This window comes from Diplotaxodon limnothrissa, linkage group LG3, assembly GCF_057381915.1.
Source record: "Diplotaxodon limnothrissa isolate DT_005_m linkage group LG3, D_limnothrissa_male_GT1.1, whole genome shotgun sequence".
Taxonomy (NCBI): domain Eukaryota; kingdom Metazoa; phylum Chordata; class Actinopteri; order Cichliformes; family Cichlidae; genus Diplotaxodon; species Diplotaxodon limnothrissa.
Genome location: NC_140598.1, coordinates 18,655,367 through 18,675,759, shown reverse-complemented (window position 1 = coordinate 18,675,759; position 20,393 = coordinate 18,655,367). Strand labels below are relative to the sequence as shown.

The 20,393-nt window shown below is 44.1% G+C and overlaps 2 protein-coding genes across 5 annotated transcripts in view; one reads left to right on the top strand and one right to left on the bottom strand.

Moving 5' to 3' along the window:
* LOC146634781 (protein NLRC3-like) overlaps window positions 1-12,692 on the bottom strand; it is a 31,573-nt gene extending 18,881 nt beyond the window's left edge. For 2 of the 4 annotated variants that reach the window (XM_085378782.1, XM_085378790.1), the window contains exons 1-4: window positions 12,458-12,689; window positions 5,055-5,075; window positions 4,407-4,430; window positions 1,707-3,501 (exon numbers count right to left, since the gene is read on the bottom strand). In XM_085378782.1, coding sequence (XP_085234908.1) covers window positions 1,707-3,501; window positions 4,407-4,430; window positions 5,055-5,075; window positions 12,458-12,689 — 2,072 coding nt within the window. Of the gene's footprint in view, window positions 1-1,706; window positions 3,502-4,406; window positions 4,431-5,054; window positions 5,097-12,457 lie in introns of all 4 variants that reach the window. The other 2 variants (XM_085378799.1, XM_085378773.1) reach the window with 2 other exon arrangements.
* The window catches only part of LOC146634776 (protein NLRC3-like), a 239,633-nt gene that overhangs the window by 80,872 nt on the left and 138,368 nt on the right, over window positions 1-20,393 (top strand). The gene's annotated exons all lie outside the window — the stretch shown is intronic.

Here is a 20,393-nt window from a genome sequence, read left to right as displayed (position 1 = left end):
TTCCCCAATCTTATAAACCGTACGTTTGCATAATGACTAAAACCAGGCCACTGAGGGAACAATGGGCTGGGAGGTCAGTTCCTTAATCTTAATTATGCAAATTCTCATGACCATTGATCAACAACCACTGACAAAACGCACCGATCAAAGACCACTGATCAATGGCCATGAGTATAGAGAGTCAGTATGGTTTACCAAAAATACATAAACAGGGTGCACCTTTAAGATCGATTGTCTGCATGATCAACTCACTCACCTATAACATCTCCCAAATTTCTGGCTTCGATCCTCAACCCGCTGGTGTGCAGCTCTGAACACCACATCACTTCACTTTACTTGCATCCCAATCACGGAAAAGTTGGAGGTAGTCTGTAAGAGATTACAGGATGACACCAACCTCAGCAACAGGATCACTCTCAGCTTCGTTCAAGTGTGTTTGCTTTTGGAGCTGTGTCTTCATTCCAACTACTTAACATACAAGGGTCAGTTCTACAGGCAGAAACATGGGTGTGCCATGGGCTCCCCAGTTTCACTCATCATGGCCAATTTGTACTTGGAAGAAGTGGAAAAGAGGGCTTTGCTATCCTACCCTGGAACACCACCAAGCCATTGATTCAGATATGTGGATGACACCTGGGTGAAAAATCAAATCTCAGGATTTTCCGCAATTCACGGATCACATTAATAATAATAATAATAATAATAATGGATTGGATTTATATAGCGCTTTTCAAGGCACCCAAAGCGCTTTACAATGCCACTATTCATTCACACACTGGTGGAGGTAAGCTACGGTTGTAGCCACAGCTGCCCTGGGGCAGACTGACAGAAGTGAGGCTGCCATATCGCGCCATCAGCCCCTCTGGCCAACACCAGTAGGCGGTAGGGTAAAGTGTCTTGCCCAAGGACACAACGACCAGGACAGAGAGCCCGGGGATTGAACCGGTGACCTTCCGGTTACAGATACGCTTCCCAACCCCCTGAGCCACAGGAGTGACCGTGGCTCAGGGTGGACTGACATATCAAATTCACCAGGGAGGATATGAAAAGCGGCAGGTTGGCCTTCTTAGACTGTGAGATTTCCATCAGTAATGGGGGACATCTAAAAGCTGACGTGTACCGTAAACCTACACATACGGATCAGTATTTAAGGTTTGACTCTCATCATCCACTGGAGCACAAACTGGGTGTCATTAGGACGCTACAACAAAGAGCGAACACCATCCCCACTAACACAGCGGAAACCTGCAGTAAGCTGAGACTGAAAAAGTCACTTGGATGAATGACGAAATGTTTCTCCCACTGAAAACGCTACGTCCAGATGAACAGAATAAACTTTTGGAGATTTAATTTTCTGGATGATCGAGAATCCATCAAGACATAATAGTGGAGGGCACAATTCTAACAACAGCGTAATTCTAGTTGTTTAATGTGAGTATCAGCGTACTTATAAGAATAATTGAATAAAACAGTGTTCATGTTAAAAGATGGATGTAAAGGCGATGAGCTGAAATGCTGACATAAGTGGAACGTCTTTGCTTTCTGAAATTGATCATTTATAATGTCATTTATAATACAATTTTTAAAAAGATTTTGAATGCTGCAGAACCCATCACAGTTTTTGGATTTGTTAATTGCTAACCTGATTTTTTTGTTAAGTAGAATCAACATTTCAAAACTAAAGCTATGATCACATATTTACTTACAGAGCTTGGTTGGAGGCTTTGACCACTGGCAGCAGCCTCAGAAGAGCCTCCTCTGAAGCAGAGTATTTCTTCAGGTCAAACACATCCAGATCTTCTTCTGATGACAGTAAGATGAAGACCAGAGCTGACCACTGAGCAGGAGACAGATAATTTGCGGAGAGAAGTCCTGTACTCATGCGCTGTTGGATCTCCTCCACTAGAGAACAGTCATTCAGTTCATTCAGACAGTGGAACAGATTGATGCTTTTCTCTGCAGACAGATTCTCACTGAGCTTCTCCTTGATGTACTGGACTGTTTTCTTATTGGACTGTGAGTTACTTCCTGTCTGTGTCAGCAGACCTCGTAGAAGAGTTTGACTGGTCTGCAGTGAAAGACCCAGGAGGAAGCGGAGGAACAAGTCCAGGTGTCCATTTGGACTCTGTAAGGCCTTGTTCACAGCAGTCTGGTAGAAGTGTTTCTCTGAATATTCTTTCATTTCAGACTTCAGGGAGGTTGTTTGTTCATCTTCCAGCAGATTGAGTCCAGAGTTGATGAAGGTCAGATGGACATGAAGAGCAGCCAGAAACTCCTGAACACTCAGATGGATGAAGCAGAACACCTTGTCCTGGTACAGTCCTCTCTCCTCTTTAAAGATCTGTGTGAACACTCCTGAGTACACTGAGGCTGCTCTGATATCGATGCCACACTCTGTCAGGTCTGATTCATAGAAGATCAGGTTTCCTTTCTGCAGCTGATCAAAAGCCAGTTTTCCCAGAGACTCAATCATCTTCCTGCTCTCTGGACTCCAGTGTGGATCTGTCTCGGCTCCTCCATCATACTTGACCTTCTTCACTTTGGCCTGAACCACCAGGAAGTGGATGTACATCTCAGTCAGGGTCTTGGGCAGCTGTCCTCCCTCTCTGGTTTCCAGCACATCCTCCAGAACTGTAGCAGTGATCCAGCAGAAGACTGGGATGTGGCACATGATGTGGAGGCTTCGTGATGTCTTGATGTGGGAGATGATCCTGCTGGCCTGCTCCTCATCTCTGAATCTCTTCCTGAAGTACTCCTCCTTCTGTGGGTCAATGAACCCTCTGATCTCTGTCACTCTGCCAACACACTGTGGATGGATCTGATTGGCTGCTGCAGGTCGTGTGGTTATCCAGAGGCGAGCAGAGGGAAGCAGTTTCCCCCTGATGAGGTTTATCAGCAGCGCATCCACTGAGGTGGACTTTCTAGGGTCAGTTAGGATTGTAGTTTTGTGGAAGTCCAGAGGAGGTCGACACTCATCCAGACCATCAAAGATGAACACAACCTGGAAGTCTTCAAAGCTGCAGATTCCTGCTTCTTTGGTTTCAGTAAAGAAGTGATGAACAAGTTCCACCAAGCTGAACTTTTCCTCTTTCAGCACATTCAGCTCTCTGAAAGTGAATGGAAATATGAACTGGATGTCCTGGTTGGCTTTGTCTTCAGCCCAGTCCAGGGTGTATTTCTGTGTTAAGACTGTTTTCCCAATGCCAGCCACTCCCTTTGTCAGCACTGTTCTGATTGGTTTATTTCTTTCAGATGAGGCTTTAAAGATGTCTTCTTGTCTTATTGTTGTTTCTGGTCTGTCTGGTTTCCTGGATGCTGTTTCAATCTGTATGACCTCATGTTCATTATTGACCTCTGCAGTCCCTCCCTCTGTGATGTAGAGCTCTGTGTAGATCTGATTCAGAAGGGTTGGGTTTCCTGCTTTAGCGATGCCCTCAAACACACACTGGAACTGCTCTACCAGGTTAGACTTGAATTTAAGCTGACAGTTTTGAAGAGCCTCTGAATTTGAAACAGAAGATGATATGATTGGCCAATTGCGGTTTATGTAGTGTGAATAACTTCATTTATTTGCCTCTTGGTAACTTTTGTTTAGATCTCATCAGATATTTAGGACTTTTTGAACTATGGTCCAAAAACTTCTATTTTTAATCATTTTAATTTATTTAACATTAAATTGCAAGAACAGACACCCCAATGTGCTTTATATTGTGAAGTAAAGACTACAATAATATAGAGAAAACTCCAAAATTCAAAGGACCCCAGTGATTTGATGAAAGTGGTCTGATCATTTAGTAATTAATCCTTTACATAGGTTTTTTTTTTTTTTTTACATTTTGTAAAGTACCTTCTGCTTAATCAGTGGGAAATTTGTAGTATATCATTTATTTTTTTAAGAATTTCGGGGTGTGCTAGCTAAGCTTGACCTTCAGATAAGCATACCCATGTTTCAGCTGTCTCAGCCTGACACTCTCTGACTCAAGGTGTGAAGTTGTTAGTCACTTCTTGTTCTCATTCAGTGAATATACAGGTAGAAATGTCATAGAATTTGAGATTGTGTTCTACACTGCTGAAGAACAATCATATAGAGTAGGCTCAGATGGTATCCATATCCCCCCTTCACTTTTTTCACTTTTCTTATGTTGCAGCCTGATGCTATAGTCATTGAAATGACTTAGTCCCCTCGTTAAAGAACAGAAATTTTTGTAATTGCAGTCTCAAATCTTTTTGAGAATGATGGAGATTTTCTACTATTCTTCTTTGCAAATCCTCTCAGACTCTCAGTGAGTTACTCTAGAACATTTGCAGAGTTGTCCCAAAGCCACAGCTGTGATGTCTTTATGTAATTATATTTATGTCATAAAAAAAACAAAATTAGATATGTACACAAAGTAGAACTCATGCACTTTTGAGTGTCTGCTTTACATGCACTGTTACAGTTTTACACACTCGCAGGCAGCTCTCTGCACTGGGAGAAAAATTCCTGCTCATGGAAAAGACTTGGTTTTGACTGTGTGGATGTGGAGCCCAAAGAAGGTCAGGGTTCTAATGTGATTGGTTTTGCTGTGCAGCTTTGGAAATACTGACAAGTGGCACTGGATGATTTAATGTTAAAGAAATATTTTAAACCAGAAGATTCAGAGGCAAGTTCTGAAGCCTGTGCACGGCTGGCTGGCCCATTAATCTATTGTACAGTATTACATACTGTAACTTCTATGAGTAAAGCAAAATCATCATAATGAGAAGCACACATCACTCCAAAGAAAATTGTTTCTTAGTTAACTGAGTAAACTTGCCATTTTTGGGAGCATTTCAAGTTGATATACATCAATACAACCATTATAGCCCAAATTGTAATATGTCTGCATTAAGTGCATAGTAATTACATAAATTGCAAAAAAGTGCAATAAACTACAAAATTTTTTTTAAATTGTTTTTGTTTTTTTAACATATATTTCTAGAGAAATTTAAGAGGCTTATCCCTCAAAACTGTAAATACAAAAAAGTTGCACAAAATAGTTTCACACCACAGGAACAAACAACTAAATTCTTACCTTCTGATAAACGCGATGAAACTTCCTGGGCTGACGGACTTCCTGTTGGAGGAAAGTGTCTCTTGAATTATGAACTGGTCTCTTTAAAAATGAAAACCTGCTTCACTTCAAAATAATGTAAATATAACATTTGTACTAAAAGAACCTGATTAGAGAGGCGCAAAATTAAAAAGTCAGACTAAAACTGTTTAATACCTTCATAATAGAGCTAGGCGATATGGCCTGAAATCCATATAATTGGAATCACGTGCGGTAACGATATATATTGCAATATATTCTTTTCTTCTTTATAGCGTATTTTCCACACTATAAGGCACACTAAAAATCCATTAATTTTCTCAAAAATCGAGAGTGTGCCTTATGTATGAATTCTGGTTGTGCTCACTGACCTCGAACCGATTTGGGCGTGCAGAAATCTGTTAAAAAATGTTTTAGTAGAACTTTGGTGAGCCGCACTGCTTCCTGCCGTAGTGAGGAGCTTTGCGGAGTAATCTGGTTGCAAAACTCCGTCCGCTTCAGGTCCCAAAGTCAAACGAACACTGAGAGTTAAAGACGGTGTAAATTCTTTGATTTTTAATAAAATCATCAGCGTTGCTGCTTTAGCAGGTGTAACAATTAAGTTTTACATCCAGGCATCCATGGAAACAGAATTTATTAAATTTAACGGAGTTACAAGTTAACAGTAACTAAACATGACATACCATGTTCTGACTCAGAGATTTTTGAAAGTAATTCAAACGTACAGCTCTGCTATCACTTCCAACATAAATGAAGACAGAAAACTAAACAGCAGTGGCGTTTGTAGGGTTACTGAAGTTTGGCTAGCTGGTATATAATGTTGTGCTACGTGATTGCTTGTGACACAGCTATGTTAGCATAACATTAGCACAGTGAAGCTGGAGGATGAACGCTAACTTTTTTTTCTCCACTCGATAAAAGTTAACGTGAGGGACTCTGGTGGTCAGGGACAAATGCAATCGCATAGCAGGATGCTATACACGGGCCAAACTTCAGTCAGGAGAACAACTGAGATCATTCATCCACAATACGAGGTTAGTTATTAATATACTGCAACAACATGGGAACAGAGCAGCTGCGAGAGAATTCAACATTATTGAATCAATGTTATGGAAGAAGCGCAGTTTTTGGCTTTCCACATATTTCAAAAGTGTTTCATCTCTTTGCTATAACTGTCGCCCGCCATAATTTGCAGATGATAATGGTTGTAGCCGCTGCGATGCTTTCAACCAAAACAGACGCAGCTTGATGACATCATCAACATGCGCTATATAGTCAAAATCTCTATCGTTGGCCAAATTTATATCGCTTCTATCGTATATCGTTTATATTGCCCACCCCTACTTCATAAAAGAAATTGTGACGATGTCATGTCTGCATATTGTTATGACCCAGGGTCATTATTTGTGGTACGGGGTTGTTATTGTTTGTATTTGTATTCAGCGATGCTTGTTTCCAGGTGGAGGCCGCCCATTGGTGGAGGAAGGAAAGAGGCCAGCTACAAAAGGGGTTGGACTGGGCCGGTGAGCAGACTTTTCCTGGTTCCCCGTGAGCTGTGTGGCTGGGGACCGTCGTGGCGTGTGACTGCAATATTAATGTTGAAAAAGGGTTGTACCTGGGCTTGGTAGCTGTAGGGGTGGGAAGCCGTTTTCTTTTATTCCCCTCTTTTTTCCTGTTTCGGGTAGGGAGACAGGTTAGAGAATTGTATTTTGTTTTGGAATCGTGGGAGGTAAGTTAGCTCTGTTTTTCTTTCTAGTGTGTTTTGTTTGTTGTTTTGGCATCGCCCACCCTGAAGCTCGCTACCTGTTCAGTGAATAAATTAACCAAACTCGTCATTCTGCCGTGGTGTGTTATTTTGTTTGTGTTATTATGTATCGGGTTTATTTTTTTGTTGTGTTGCACCCCGGCTTCGGGCCGGTGTGTAACATAAATGGGGGCTCGTCCGTTTGAGGGATTTCGGGTTCGTTTGTGTGTCGTGGGGCTCGTGTGGGTGTGTGGGGTTGTTTTTTGTGTGTTTGGGGGTGGTTGGTGTGGGTGGCCGCGGATGGAGTTCGATGTGGACAAGTTTGCCGAGGCGCCTTCCTTGCAGCAGTTGGGTCGGTGTCGGAGGGAGGATTTGTTGCTTATTGCGGGCCGTTTTGATGTGCGAGCGCCGGCGGGGGTAAAGAAGGACGATTTGCGGCAGCTTGTCGCGGTGGCTTTGAGCGAGCGGGGTTTATTGTCGGGCGTGCCGCTTGTTGGTGGACCGGGCGGGGCGGTTGTGGAGCCGTTGGCTCCGGTGTCTGTTCCTCCTGTGGCCACCCCCTCTGTGGCTCCTCCGGCTCCGGTGGTGGGGTCGTCGGCGGAGGAGCTCCAGTTGTTGCTCCGCATTAAGGAGGTGGAGTTGAGTAGTCACCGGTTGGAGGTAGAAGCGATGCATCTGAGGGTGAGGGCGTTGGAGTTGGGGCGTGGACCTCCGCCGCGTGCCCCTGACTCTACGCCGCGTGCCCCTGTCTCTACGCCGCCCGCGTCTGCGCCCTCTGTGCTCCCTGCGCCACCGGCGCCTGGTCCCGCCCCGGCTCTCCGTCAGGATTTTGATATTGGGAGGCACATTAAATTGGTGCCGCCCTTTTGTGAATCGGAGGTGGAGTCGTTTTTTTCTGCTTTTGAGCGTGTGGCTGCCGCGTTACAGTGGCCGGAGGAGGTCTGGGTTTTACTGTTGCAGTGTCGGCTGGTGGGTAGGGCTCAGGAGGTGTGGGCTAGCCTGTCGGCATCTGAGAGCTTGGATTATGGTGTGGTTAAGGCTGCTGTATTGCGTGCTTTTGAGTTGGTGCCTGAAGCGTACCGTCAGAAGTTTCGGCAGTGTGTGAGGGGGGGGGATCAGACTTATGTGGAGTTTGCGCGCGAGAAGGGTTTGCTCTTTGATCGGTGGTGCCAGGCTAGTGAGGTTAAGGAGTTTGCACAGCTGAGGGAGTTAGTGTTATTGGAGGATTTCAAAGGGTGTTTGCCAGAGCGGGTGGTTGTTTATTTGAACGAGCAGAAGGTCGTTTCCCTCGCGAAAGCGGCGGTTCTGGCAGATGAGTTTGCGTTGACGCATAAGAGGGGTTTTTCCCCTCCGTTACGTCGGGGTTCTAGAGTTTTGCCGGAGGTGGGGGGGCGTTCTCCCCCGCTCTCGCGGCGTGGCCCTGCGGTGGCCGCTGGGGACCGCCGATGTTTTTTTTGTCATGAGCTCGGTCATCTCGTTGCTTCTTGTCCCGTGCTGAGGGCGAGGGAGGGGGCGCGGGCCAACATTTCGGGGGGGGCCGTGCAGTGTTGCTCCGCGGTAACCCGCCCTAGCTTAATGCCGATTGGCGTCGTTCCGCGGGGGATAGATGAGGTGTTTCGACCGTTTATTTCGTCGGGGTTTTTATCGTTGTCTGGTGATGCGGGGGACCGGGTTCCGATCACCATCTTGAGGGATACAGGGGCGAAGCATTCGGTGGCGCGGCGTGGAGTCGTGCCTTTCTCTCAGCAGTCGTATTGTGGTTCTGACTTGCTGGTGTGGGGTATACAGATGAGTATTCTGCGCATGCCTCTCCATACGGTTACTTTGACCTCGTCTTTTGTATCGGGCGCTGTGCGGGTGGGGGTTCGAGATCAGCTGCCGATTGAAGGTATTGATCTTATTTTGGGGAATGACTTGGCCGGGGGAAAAGTGTTTCCGGCTACTCCGGAAGTTATTGAGTGTCCTACCTCGGATCGGTTATGCCACTTTCCATCGGAGCTGGGTGACTCCACGGTTTTTCCGGCATGTGTGGTTACTCGTGCTCAAGCTCGTCGCTTGGGTGGTGAGGTGGACATATCCGGAATGTTTCCGGACGGCTCTGAGCCGCATGATAGTTCTGTTCCGGGGGTGGATGGTGGGATGGCGAAGGTTTTTAGTGTGGTGTCGGAGGATTTGCGCCTGGCGGTAAACAGGGAGCAGCTCATTGCGGCCCAACAGGCTGATGATACGTTGTCTGCCTGTCGAGCTGCTGCCTTGCAGCCAGGGGCGGTGCCTGGTGCTGCTTCTTATGAGGTTGATCACGGGGTTCTGTTACGCAATTGGGCTCCGGTGGGTGGGTTGGGGGGTGAGGTGGTCACTCAGGTGGTGGTGCCGACGGAGTACCGACCCCAGGTTTTGAGTCTGGCCCATGAGCATCATCTGTCAGGCCACTTGGGGATTAAAAAAACTTATGACCGAGTGCTTCGTTACTTTTTTTGGCCGGGGCTTAAGTCTGATGTGGCGTGCTATTGTCGGTCCTGTCATGTGTGCCAGGTGTCGGGTAAGCCCAATCAGGTCATTCCACCCGCCCCGTTACATCCAATTCCTGCAATAGGGGAGCCCTTCGAGCATGTTATTGTGGACTGTGTAGGGCCTTTACCGAAAACTAAGGCGGGATACCAGTACGTACTCACCATAATGTGTGCGGCCACACGGTTTCCAGAAGCTATCCCTCTGCGATCGCTTAGGGCTAAGGCCGTGGTGAAAGCCTTAGTACAGTTCTTTTCCATATTTGGGTTACCGAAGTACATTCAGACCGATCAGGGCTCTAATTTTCTGTCGGGGGTTTTTGCTCAGGTGATGACTGAGTTGTCGGTTAAGCACCGGGTGTCTAGTGCTTATCACCCAGAAACACAGGGGGCTTTGGAGCGATTCCATCAGACCCTGAAGGCCATGTTACGGAAGTACTGTTTTGAAACTGAGTCCGAATGGGATGTGGGCCTGCCGTTATTGCTATTTGCCATTCGAGAGACCACACAAGAGTCCCTGGGTTTTAGCCCGGCGGCGTTGGTTTTTGGGCATACGGTGCGTGGACCCCTACGTCTGCTCCAAGAGGGGTGGCTCGCGCAGCCCGACCAGCCGCGGCCCGTGCACAACGTGCTTGACTATGTAAGTTCGTTTAGGGAGAGGCTGCACGCTGCATGTGAGTTGGCGCGCAGGTCGCTTTCTGGTGCTCAGGAGAAGATGAAAGAGAGGTATGATAGGAAGACCCTCAAGCGCACCTTTTTGCCTGGTGAGCGTGTTTTAGTTCTCTTACCCATTGTGGGTTCATGTTTCCAAGCTCGTTTTAGTGGACCGTATGAGATCGAGCGCCAAGTTAGTGACACGGATTACCTGATTAAAACCCCGGATAGGCGGAAGAAGTCCCGGGTTTGTCATGTTAATATGCTCAAGAAATATGTGGACCGGAACCAGAGCCAGACTAACTCTGTTTCCCCTGTGGTGACGGTGGGTTCACCCTCCTACCAACCGGAGGTGGATGGGTTGCGTGAACCCCAGGGACCCAGCTCAGGGGCCCGCTTGGAGAATTCAAAGATCTTGGAGGACCTTGAGGCTCATTTGCTTTATTTGGGTGAGCCCCACAGGCAGGATATTTACAATCTGATCTGTGGTCATATTGTGCTCTTTAGTGACAAGCCGACTCAGACCACTATGCTTGAGCATGATATAGATGTTGGCGAACACCGGCCCATTAAGCAGCATGCCTATCGGGTCAATCCCGGAAAGCGGGCAATCATGAGAAAGGAGGTGGAATACCTGTTGGAGAATGGTTTTGCGGTGCCCAGCTTCAGTCCATGGAGCTCTCCTACCCTCTTGGTGCCTAAATCTGATCAAACCCCACGTTTTTGTAATGATTACCGTAAAGTAAATGCTATCACCAAGCCAGACTCCTTTCCGCTCCCCCGTATGGATGACTGTGTGGATAGGGTGGGCTCAGCCAGATTTGTCACCAAGCTAGATCTTTTGAAAGGTTATTGGCAGGTGCCCCTGTCGCAACGGGCGGCGGAGATTTCAGCTTTCGTGACACCAGACCATTTCCTGCAATACACGGTGATGCCGTTTGGGTTGAGAAATGCTCCCGCCACGTTTCAAAGGCTGATGAACATGGTGCTACTGGGTGTTCAGGGATGCGAGGTCTACTTAGATGATATTGTGGTTTACTCGCTGACCTGGCTAGAGCACATGGAGACGCTACGGGAGGTTTTTGTCCGATTGAAGGGTGCCTGTTTGACAGTCAATTTGGCCAAATGCGAGTTTGGCAAAGCTGTGGTTACCTACCTAGGGAAGCAGGTGGGACAGGGGCAGGTACGCCCTCTCATGGCCAAAGTCCAGGCCGTCTTGGATTTCCCTGTACCAACTACGCGGCGTCAGCTTCGCCGTTTTTTGGGAATGTGTGGCTACTATCGAGGGTTCTGCAAAAATTTCGCCACCGTGGTTATTCCTCTGACAGCCCTGACAAGTCCGTCGTGCCTGTTTTTGTGGAATTCTGATTGTCAGGATGCCTTTGACTCAGCCAAAGCTCTGTTGTGCAGTGCCCCAGTGTTAGGTGCCCCTGACTTCACTCGGGTGTTTAAGTTAGAGGTGGATGCCAGTGCGCATGGTGCGGGTGCTGTACTCCTGCAGGAGGATGACCAGGGTATTGATCACCCCGTGTGTTACTTCTCAAGAAAATTCAATAAACATCAGGTGAATTATAGTACCATCGAGAAGGAAGCTTTAGCGTTACTCTTAGCCCTCCAACATTTTGAGGTGTATGTCAGTTCCAGCCCCGCTCCAACCGCTGTGTATACGGACCACAACCCCTTGGTTTTCCTCTCTCGCATGAGGAATAACAATCAGCGTCTCATGCGTTGGTCTTTGCTGCTGCAGGACTTTAATATTGACATCCATCATCTTAGAGGGGCTGATAATGTTGTGGCCGATGCCCTGTCCCGGGTGGAGACCTAGGTCTAGCATCTCTCTAATGAGATGCTTGATTTTAGGTGGGGGGGTGTTATGACCCAGGGTCATTATTTGTGGTACGGGGTTGTTATTGTTTGTATTTGTATTCAGCGATGCTTGTTTCCAGGTGGAGGCCGCCCATTGGTGGAGGAAGGAAAGAGGCCAGCTACAAAAGGGGTTGGACTGGGCCGGTGAGCAGACTTTTCCTGGTTCCCCGTGAGCTGTGTGGCTGGGGACCGTCGTGGCGTGTGACTGCAATATTAATGTTGAAAAAGGGTTGTACCTGGGCTTGGTAGCTGTAGGGGTGGGAAGCCGTTTTCTTTTATTCCCCTCTTTTTTCCTGTTTCGGGTAGGGAGACAGGTTAGAGAATTGTATTTTGTTTTGGAATCGTGGGAGGTAAGTTAGCTCTGTTTTTCTTTCTAGTGTGTTTTGTTTGTTGTTTTGGCATCGCCCACCCTGAAGCTCGCTACCTGTTCAGTGAATAAATTAACCAAACTCGTCATTCTGCCGTGGTGTGTTTTTTTTTGTTTGTGTTATTATGTATCGGGTTTATTTTTTTGTTGTGTTGCACCCCGGCTTCGGGCCGGTGTGTAACAATATCGTGTTTGCATATCTGTGTCTGCATACCGTGAGTGTTTGTTTCTCTTTCCTCTGACTGACCTGCATTCATCTTCTTTAAAATCGACCTCGCCACCTCGATCACGTGGTCTGAATACGCCTGCACCATCACTTCTACTGTTTTCAGTCTGTCTGCGTTCTCCAGCAGGCTCTTATAGATTTTGGTGAAGTCACCTCCAGGTTCATACTGCAGGTAAAAGTGGAAAAGCTTCAGCTCCTCCTCTCCCAGTTTCTTCAACATTTCAAGCAGCTGCACTGGTGAGGGCTTCTCCATCTCTGACTGTAAAACATGAGAATATGTGAATCACGGTTTCATCTCATCTATTTTTTTTTTAACTTATTTACTATAGTTCACAGCAGATTACATGTTTAATCTGAATTATGGGAGACACCTGCCTAGTCACTGTTTCAGGGCTCCTCCTCAGTGGAGCTGCTTTCGTATTTCCAGTTTCATTTATTGTGAACTGCGTTGCTGTTTTGCTCCTGTTGTTCTGCCTCACCTCGTTGGGGCTTTGGATTTGTTTTGGTTTTATTTAGCCAAATCTGAACTATTGTCTGCACTCCTGTTTCTGTGGCTGGCTAGAGTGATCTTCCGCCGCATATCATCAAATATTGCCTCCGCTTGCTTCTCCCAGTTTGCGGGGAGCTGCACCGGACTATGACCAAGGCTTGAACAATTATAGCCAGTAAAAGCTTGGTTGGACTCGTGGGGTGCAAGTTTCGTATGCATGTGCATGGTTTGTTTTATTATAGATTAAAGTTTTTTTATTTCTTTTTTTTATGATCTGTAGCGAGCTTGTGGCTCAGTGTCATTTTATTCTTTTAGCGTCTTGTCCCATGCTTTTATATTTTTTTGTGAACGGAAGACGCTCCAGTTGCCCTGGGACCATAGGTGGTTGGTCGTCTTCACACTTTCCTTTGTACAGCACTAGGTGCAGGCTATAGTGTTTGTTCCCTTTCTGTGTGATTTTCTTTTGGATCCACAGCTGCTGCTAAGTCCTAGTTCAGTGATTGTTTTATTGTAATTTAGGACACTGTCAACAACAACGCTGCATTCAGTTTTCTTATTGTTTTATTCATTATTTTATTCAGATTACATTAGATTAGATAAAAATTTATTAATCCCTCTGTATTATAAAACTGTGTTATTATTTGAGCTAACCTGCCTCAGGGTGCATCCTTGAACTTTTTATTTGCTTTTATCCCCCTTTTTAAAAAAATAAATATATTTCCTGGGGGTGAAATCCCCCTTGGTGGCATTGTCTTTTTATTATTTTTTAATCTAACCTCTCTGACCACTTAGTCACACATATTTGATTTAGTGGAAGTTACGGCACCAACTGTCAGAGAATCCAGTAATCCAGTTTTGAGATTTCCAAATGTTGATTCTGTTCATCTGGACGTAGCGTTTTGTGGGAAAAAACGTTTTGTCACTCATCCAAGTGACTTCTTCGGTCTCCAAAATCAATCAATCTTTATTTATAAAGCACTTTTCATACAAAAATGTAGCACAAAGTGCTTTATCCAACTCACTCCCCACACTCTCATTAACATAAATGAACATGGATGCATACACACACGCCCCCCCCCCCCCCCACACACACACACACTCTTAAAGAGTAAAATTGGGCTGGGTACACATGAGCCAAGTGAGGAAACACTATCACAGGGAGCTGTCTGCACCGGGAGCTGGTCATTAATATGCAAGTTCTCATGACCACTGATCAATGGCCATGAGTACCATTCACAAAGAGTTTGGGAATGGCTGCAATCACAGCATTGTAAGATGGCGAAAGATGTACCCTTAGGCCCCCTCCTTGATTCAGAGATGGCCTTTCCTTTTTCCATTTTGACTCCACGCTATAACCAGCGTTCCTCCCTGTCCAGGATGTGAACATCCTCATCATTGAAAGACTGTCCACTGGCGTGTAGATGTAAATAGACTGCAGAGTCCTGGCCTAAGGTTTCTGTGTTGTGCCAACCACTTCTCCAGAGGTTTGGTTTCTCTGATGTATAAATCCTGACAATCCTCCTGGCACTTACCAGCATACACTATGTTACTCTGTTTTCTTTACTTCCCGATCCAGGATTCAAAGAGTATCAGCAGAGTTAATGTGTTGGAGAATTGGACATTCCAGTTTATTCAAACACAGCTGCAGTCAGAGAAAAAGATGTAGAGACAGAGGAACATCACGTGACTCAAGAAGAGTTATTTAAACTGTATAGACACAGGAGACAGCAGCATCGCTTGATGCCTTCAGTGACCATGTTCCTGTTAAACACAGTTACATTTTTAACAGGTTTTGGGGTTTTTTAAGGATTTTGTTTTTTTAGTTTTTTTTACTGAAAATCATTTCAAGAACTTCTTAGTCACCGTTATGTTTTATTGAGTATGGTCATTACTGTTTTCTGCTCGGTGACAGAGGAAGTAGACTCTTTAACTTCCTGTGGTCAAAGTCATTAACTCTTTAGTGTTTCTCCCAAAATCAGGACTCACAGAGAAAAAATCAAGAAAAAAAACAGGAAGTGTGTTTGCTAAGCTGTTGCTATGTGTGCTCATGTCATACAGGCTAGGTTGTGGGGGAAGTATAAAACAGAGAAACCTCAGGCTGTTCTCTTCTTCCTGTTCTGGTCAACGGTCATCTTCCTGCCCATTTTTATGTGCTAAAAATAAATATATTTTGATTTGATGTAAAGCCCAATTCTACTTTTTCTGCATAATCCATCATACAAAATGTAATCAAATGGAAAAGTCTCTTTTTAAAACTTGTTTTATTAGTTTTAATCTTCTAACTTTATGCATCAACCAAAAATGTAATTATATGCAACATTCTCTGACTAGAAGAAATTAGTTTAACATTTAAACCTGTTTTCTACACATTCCAACACATAAAATAAAATAGTTTAGTGTTTAGTATAGTGTTTACACTCAGTCTTTCAAATAGATGCAAGTAAAACACAGCAGAAAATAAATAAAATCAAAGACTAGCGGTCCTGTTGCTCTATTTTCACCTGTAAAGCAGGAGTGGGGTAGGCGGAGGTTAACTCGGTGCTTGTTTGGAAGTTTATGGGTTTTTTTCCGCTGTAAAAAGAAGTTTTCTTCCCACGCACAACGGACACTAATGTTTTTGTCACTTTTTATGGAATCAAACTCAAAGTAAGGTCAGTACTTCCACGCTTTAAACGCTGCATGCTCATACTCTCTCCTGCACTTGATATATGATCCATTGTTGATCTGCACACAGCTGTTGTCACGAACGTCGCACTTGCTTACGTCATTGTTGTGAGACATTGTCGCAAAAAAATCACGGTTTTAGTAACGCAGTAACGCAGCGTTCCTACGGGAAAGTAACAGTAATCTAAGTACCGTTTTTGCAATAGTAATCCCTTACGTTACTCATTACTTGAAAAAAGTAATCAGATTACAGTAACACATTACTTGTAACGTGTTACTGTAATCCGATTAATCAGATTTCACCATCTCTGGTGTCAACCCATCCTCAACAACTCCAAATGTTTCCAGCTGCACATTCATCACATCAGGAAAACAATGGTAGCAAAACTGACCAAAGGCTCATGTTTGTCTGTGAGCAGCATCAATAAAACCCCTTTGGCCTCTCCGCTTTTCTACAATTCCCCCATGGGAGAGGTTGGTATCATTTCTTTTCCAACACTGTACAACACTGGCTAAATACAGATATAATGTGTATTTAGCCACCCCGATGTTACTGGTTGTCTTTTCAGTACAATTATTATGCCAGATTTTGCTAGATGCTGTAAATGTGTAGTACACATGTGCTGCATATGTGTTATAGGCACTCTCATTGCTAGCATGAATAAATAATTCTTGCTAGTTTAGAAGTTGTGATGGGTTGAGCTAACGTTCTTCCCTATTGTTTGCATTTGGTTTTAGGAGCTGGAGCAAGCAAGTTAATGACTTGGAGTCTTTCCTTTCTTTTACCTTTCTTTGGTAGGAATGTCGAATTTTGTGTTGTTTTTCTCTTATCTTGTCTCAAATATGTTCCATGTAAGTTTGTACTTGATGTTTAATGTAAAAATAAACGTGCACCCCTTTTCTACAAATTCCCCTGTGGGAGAGGAGCTGGAGCAGATGAGTTAATTACTAGTAGGTCTTTCTTTCTTTTTACCTTTCATTGTCAAACACAACGCAGGGATACACCGGTTACATTATCACACTCATTTGCACAAACAATAAAAGGGGGAAGATCGTTTAACACTGGGCCTCGTTGGTCCAGGTGCGAGTCCGTTACCGTGAACTAAGTTGCACACAGCTGATACCAGGAAAACATTACAGCTTGCTTCACTTACCTTCACGTGGCGCTTCACACAGAGTTATCAGCATCAGTTAGGAGAAACGGGAAGTTCAGGACAGAAAAAGTCAAGTTTGAGCAGGACGAAAACACCCATAAAGTTGTGTGAGGCCCTCTCCACAATCTGAATCGTTAGAAACTGTCTGTGCTACATTCAGGTGCACCTCGGAAACTCACAAATCTCAGGCAGGTTTTCCAAAGGAGATTTTATTTCTGCTGGTTTTCCTGTTTGAAACACAAAATGTGTCATCACTTTGTTGCTCTTCTTAGTTTGAATATTTCAGCACTAAACTGATGTTTGTTCAAAGCTCATTTCAACATGTTGAAACATGAATGAATGAAAGTGCAGACTGAGAGTGGATTAAATGTTTAAGGTGTGTCATGTGACATGTTCAGTATTGTCACACATGTCTAGATTGTCCCTGATATCATAGCTGCTCAAACACTGATGATTATATTTGAAGAATTATTACTTATGGCAGCAAAGTTTGAATGGAGCTCTCTGTCTGTGCTGATTTGTCGCCCTCTGGAGGTCAAAGCACAAAGTGCATGATGTCACTATAACCACCAGAGTGACAGGAAGTGTTTTTAATTGACTGAAACACTGAAATGATGCTAACGGCTGTCGTTAGGCTCACTGACAGCAGTGGTGATGTGTTCATGTCAAACACTGGATCAGGTCAGACTCCTTCATCCTTCTCCAGCTTGAGGCTGCCCTCAGACCCACAGGAGCTCTGACCTTTGACCTCCTGTGACCTATAAAAATGTTGTTTATTGTAAGCTTTTAATGTCCACAAGCATCAGACCAGCTGATTTAGCCTTGAAGCAGTTTGTTAATAACAATAGCTATTACAAGCTCTTTGAATTTTGTTTTTATATTTTTTGAGCCACCAGCTAAAATAAAAGGATGAAGCAGTTCTACAAGAGCAGATGAGAGGTGATATTAATGTGATGAATGCACATTTATGATCATAGTGTACAGTGCCAGGGCAGTGATGTTATCAGCACCATTTGTTTCTGCGTTTGAGGTCAAAGGTCAGCTTCATACCTGACTCATGTTTTTTGTGTTGAACTGCAGAGCTGTCAGTATGTGTAAACTCGTCTTTATTCCCTGATGTAGAAATGTCTTTGACTTGTTTGAACAGTTTATTCTGAGTGGTGTCACTTTCTGTTTTAAAACTTCCTGTCACCACCAATGTTCCCTCTAAATTTTTGTGTGTCTGAGCGAACACACAAACTCCCTGAGCGGTCCCTTCGACCACTGTGAACAACAGCAGACGTGTGCACTGTGGTCACGCCAGCATTGAATCCATCCAAGTTACATGGTTTATTAAAATAATCAAATTACAGCATTTACATTTATGTTAGACTACTTTTAATTTAACTGCTTTATCCCACTTACAATGAAAATTACAAAAAATCTTGTTCATGACCTGTGCAGTATGTTAACACTATTGGAAGTAAAAATAACTTGAACTCCAATTTTGAAAACACAACTTTCTTTTTTTTATATAAAGCTCTGACTTGTTTTATGAGTCTGTGGTCTGGGAGAGAGTCTGTAACTCTCAGCTATCTGCTGAGGTGTCTGCCCTGGAGGAGAAACCCCAGCACCATGAATATTTTTAAAGAGGCAAGTATTCTGTTAGTAGTGCATTTTTTAGATATTACTTGTTAGATCTTTATTAACAGGATTGTTTGCATCTTTCTGAATACATCTTAGTGACATGGCAGCCATCAGCTGGAAATACAAACCTAGGTCTTGCTTGTGGCACCTCCTCCATCTCTCTGGTGCTGGTCCAGCACATTCAGCACATTTCTGTGCACAACGCAGATTTTCTGTGTGCTAGCAGTGAGCAATTGCGCACACACGCAGCTTAGAGGGAACATTGTTTACAAGTGAAATCCAAGCAACTCAGCAGGAGATGATTTAAGACCATTTTCAAAAGCTCAGTATCTTGAACCATCTTATCAGCTTCATAAATACTTGTGCTTAAAATGCTGCAAAAAGAAAAACGCTACAAAAAGAAAAACGCTGCAAAAGCACACAAAGCACAACGGAAATAGGAAAAAAGACAACAGAAAGCTTCATTTCTAAGGCTACATTAAACATTATCTTTGTTAGAATTACCTTTGAATGTATATTCCAGATATCTGTAGTATTATTAGAATCATGAGATTACAACACATTTACCTCTCCTCCACTTCTTTGAAGCATGTCCCAGTCCTAGCGCACTGGTTAGCATGTTTTGGTTCGTGCAGCTGGTCCGTCGGGTTATTGTCTCCACAAGGAACATTTTCGTTGTCTTTTTTCCTATTTCCGCTGTGCTTTTGCAGCGCTTTTCTTTTTGCAGCGCTTTTCTTTTTGCAGCGTTTTTCTTGAAGTTGCAGTGCAGCGTTTTCCTCTTTGCAGCATTTTTCTTTTTGCAAGTGTTTTCTGAAGTTGCAGTCCATTTGGCCTCTCAGGGCCACCGTAATATCAGCTAGTCAAGTACACACCTACACAGCATGTTAACAAATCGTGAAAAAAAGCCACACAAAAAATGAATGATTGCTGGTAACGGTTTCTATACATTGTATGTACGAAGGGTATGTTGTGACTTAACTTCAAAATTACAGCGGTCCCTCGCTATAACGTGGTTCACCTTTCACCTCGCTGTTTCACAGATTTTTTTAGTGCAAGTTTGCATGCTTATTTTTACGTCACATTGTGTCCTGCATCCTGATCGCTGCAGACGATTTCCTCCGTGACGTCTCTCCTGTACAGTACAGAATCGCTGCATCGATTGCTAGCAGTGTGACTCTGAAGTGCAGTGCTGTATGTCGACGAAACGTTTTGCACTGTCAAAAAATAAAATTGGCTACTTGATTTCACCTATCGCTGGTTATTTTTAGAACATAACACCCGCGATAAACGAGGGACCGCTGCTTACAGATACTGAGAAATATAACATTTGAATCCCTTTTCACTTTTCTCAAGAGTACTGAGTGAATCATAAATTCTAAGGAAATATATTTTTCCAAAGCCAAACAATCAATCTGTCATGATCCTGGGTCATGTTGACCCAGCATTAGGGATGGGTATTGATAAGATTTTCACGATTCCGATTCCATTTTCGATTCTGTTTAACGATTCGATTCCTTATCGATTCTCTTATCGATTCTTTTTTTTTAAAAAGGAGAACACTAAGGTCGATTAGCTTAGAACTGTGTTTTATATCTTCTCTTTGAACAAGATAGAAATTTAGGAGTAACATAACATGGCCTTACAAACCCAACAGTGAGATCTTAAGAGATCCAGCCTACGGCTCTTCAATGGGGTGTCACAGGATCCCCAGGAAAAAAAATGTATATGTAAAATAATAAAATAAATATTCTCCTGTAGCAATAACAAAGTTTAACATAAATTATTCTGTAGCAATTACACAAGAATATCCAGTAATGTCCTGCCTACAATTAAACACATTCACTTACCAAAGTGAAATTGGGGGCATCTGCTGTGGCAAATGGGTGCAAGCCTTTGACCACAAACTGAGTCACTGCTCGGTGACATTCGTCTATCCAGGCCTGAAAGGAGACGCTACCGGTAGACTGCAGCGAGAACTGCCAGCATCTGAGCCAGACTCTGTCTGTCTCATCATGGTCACTAA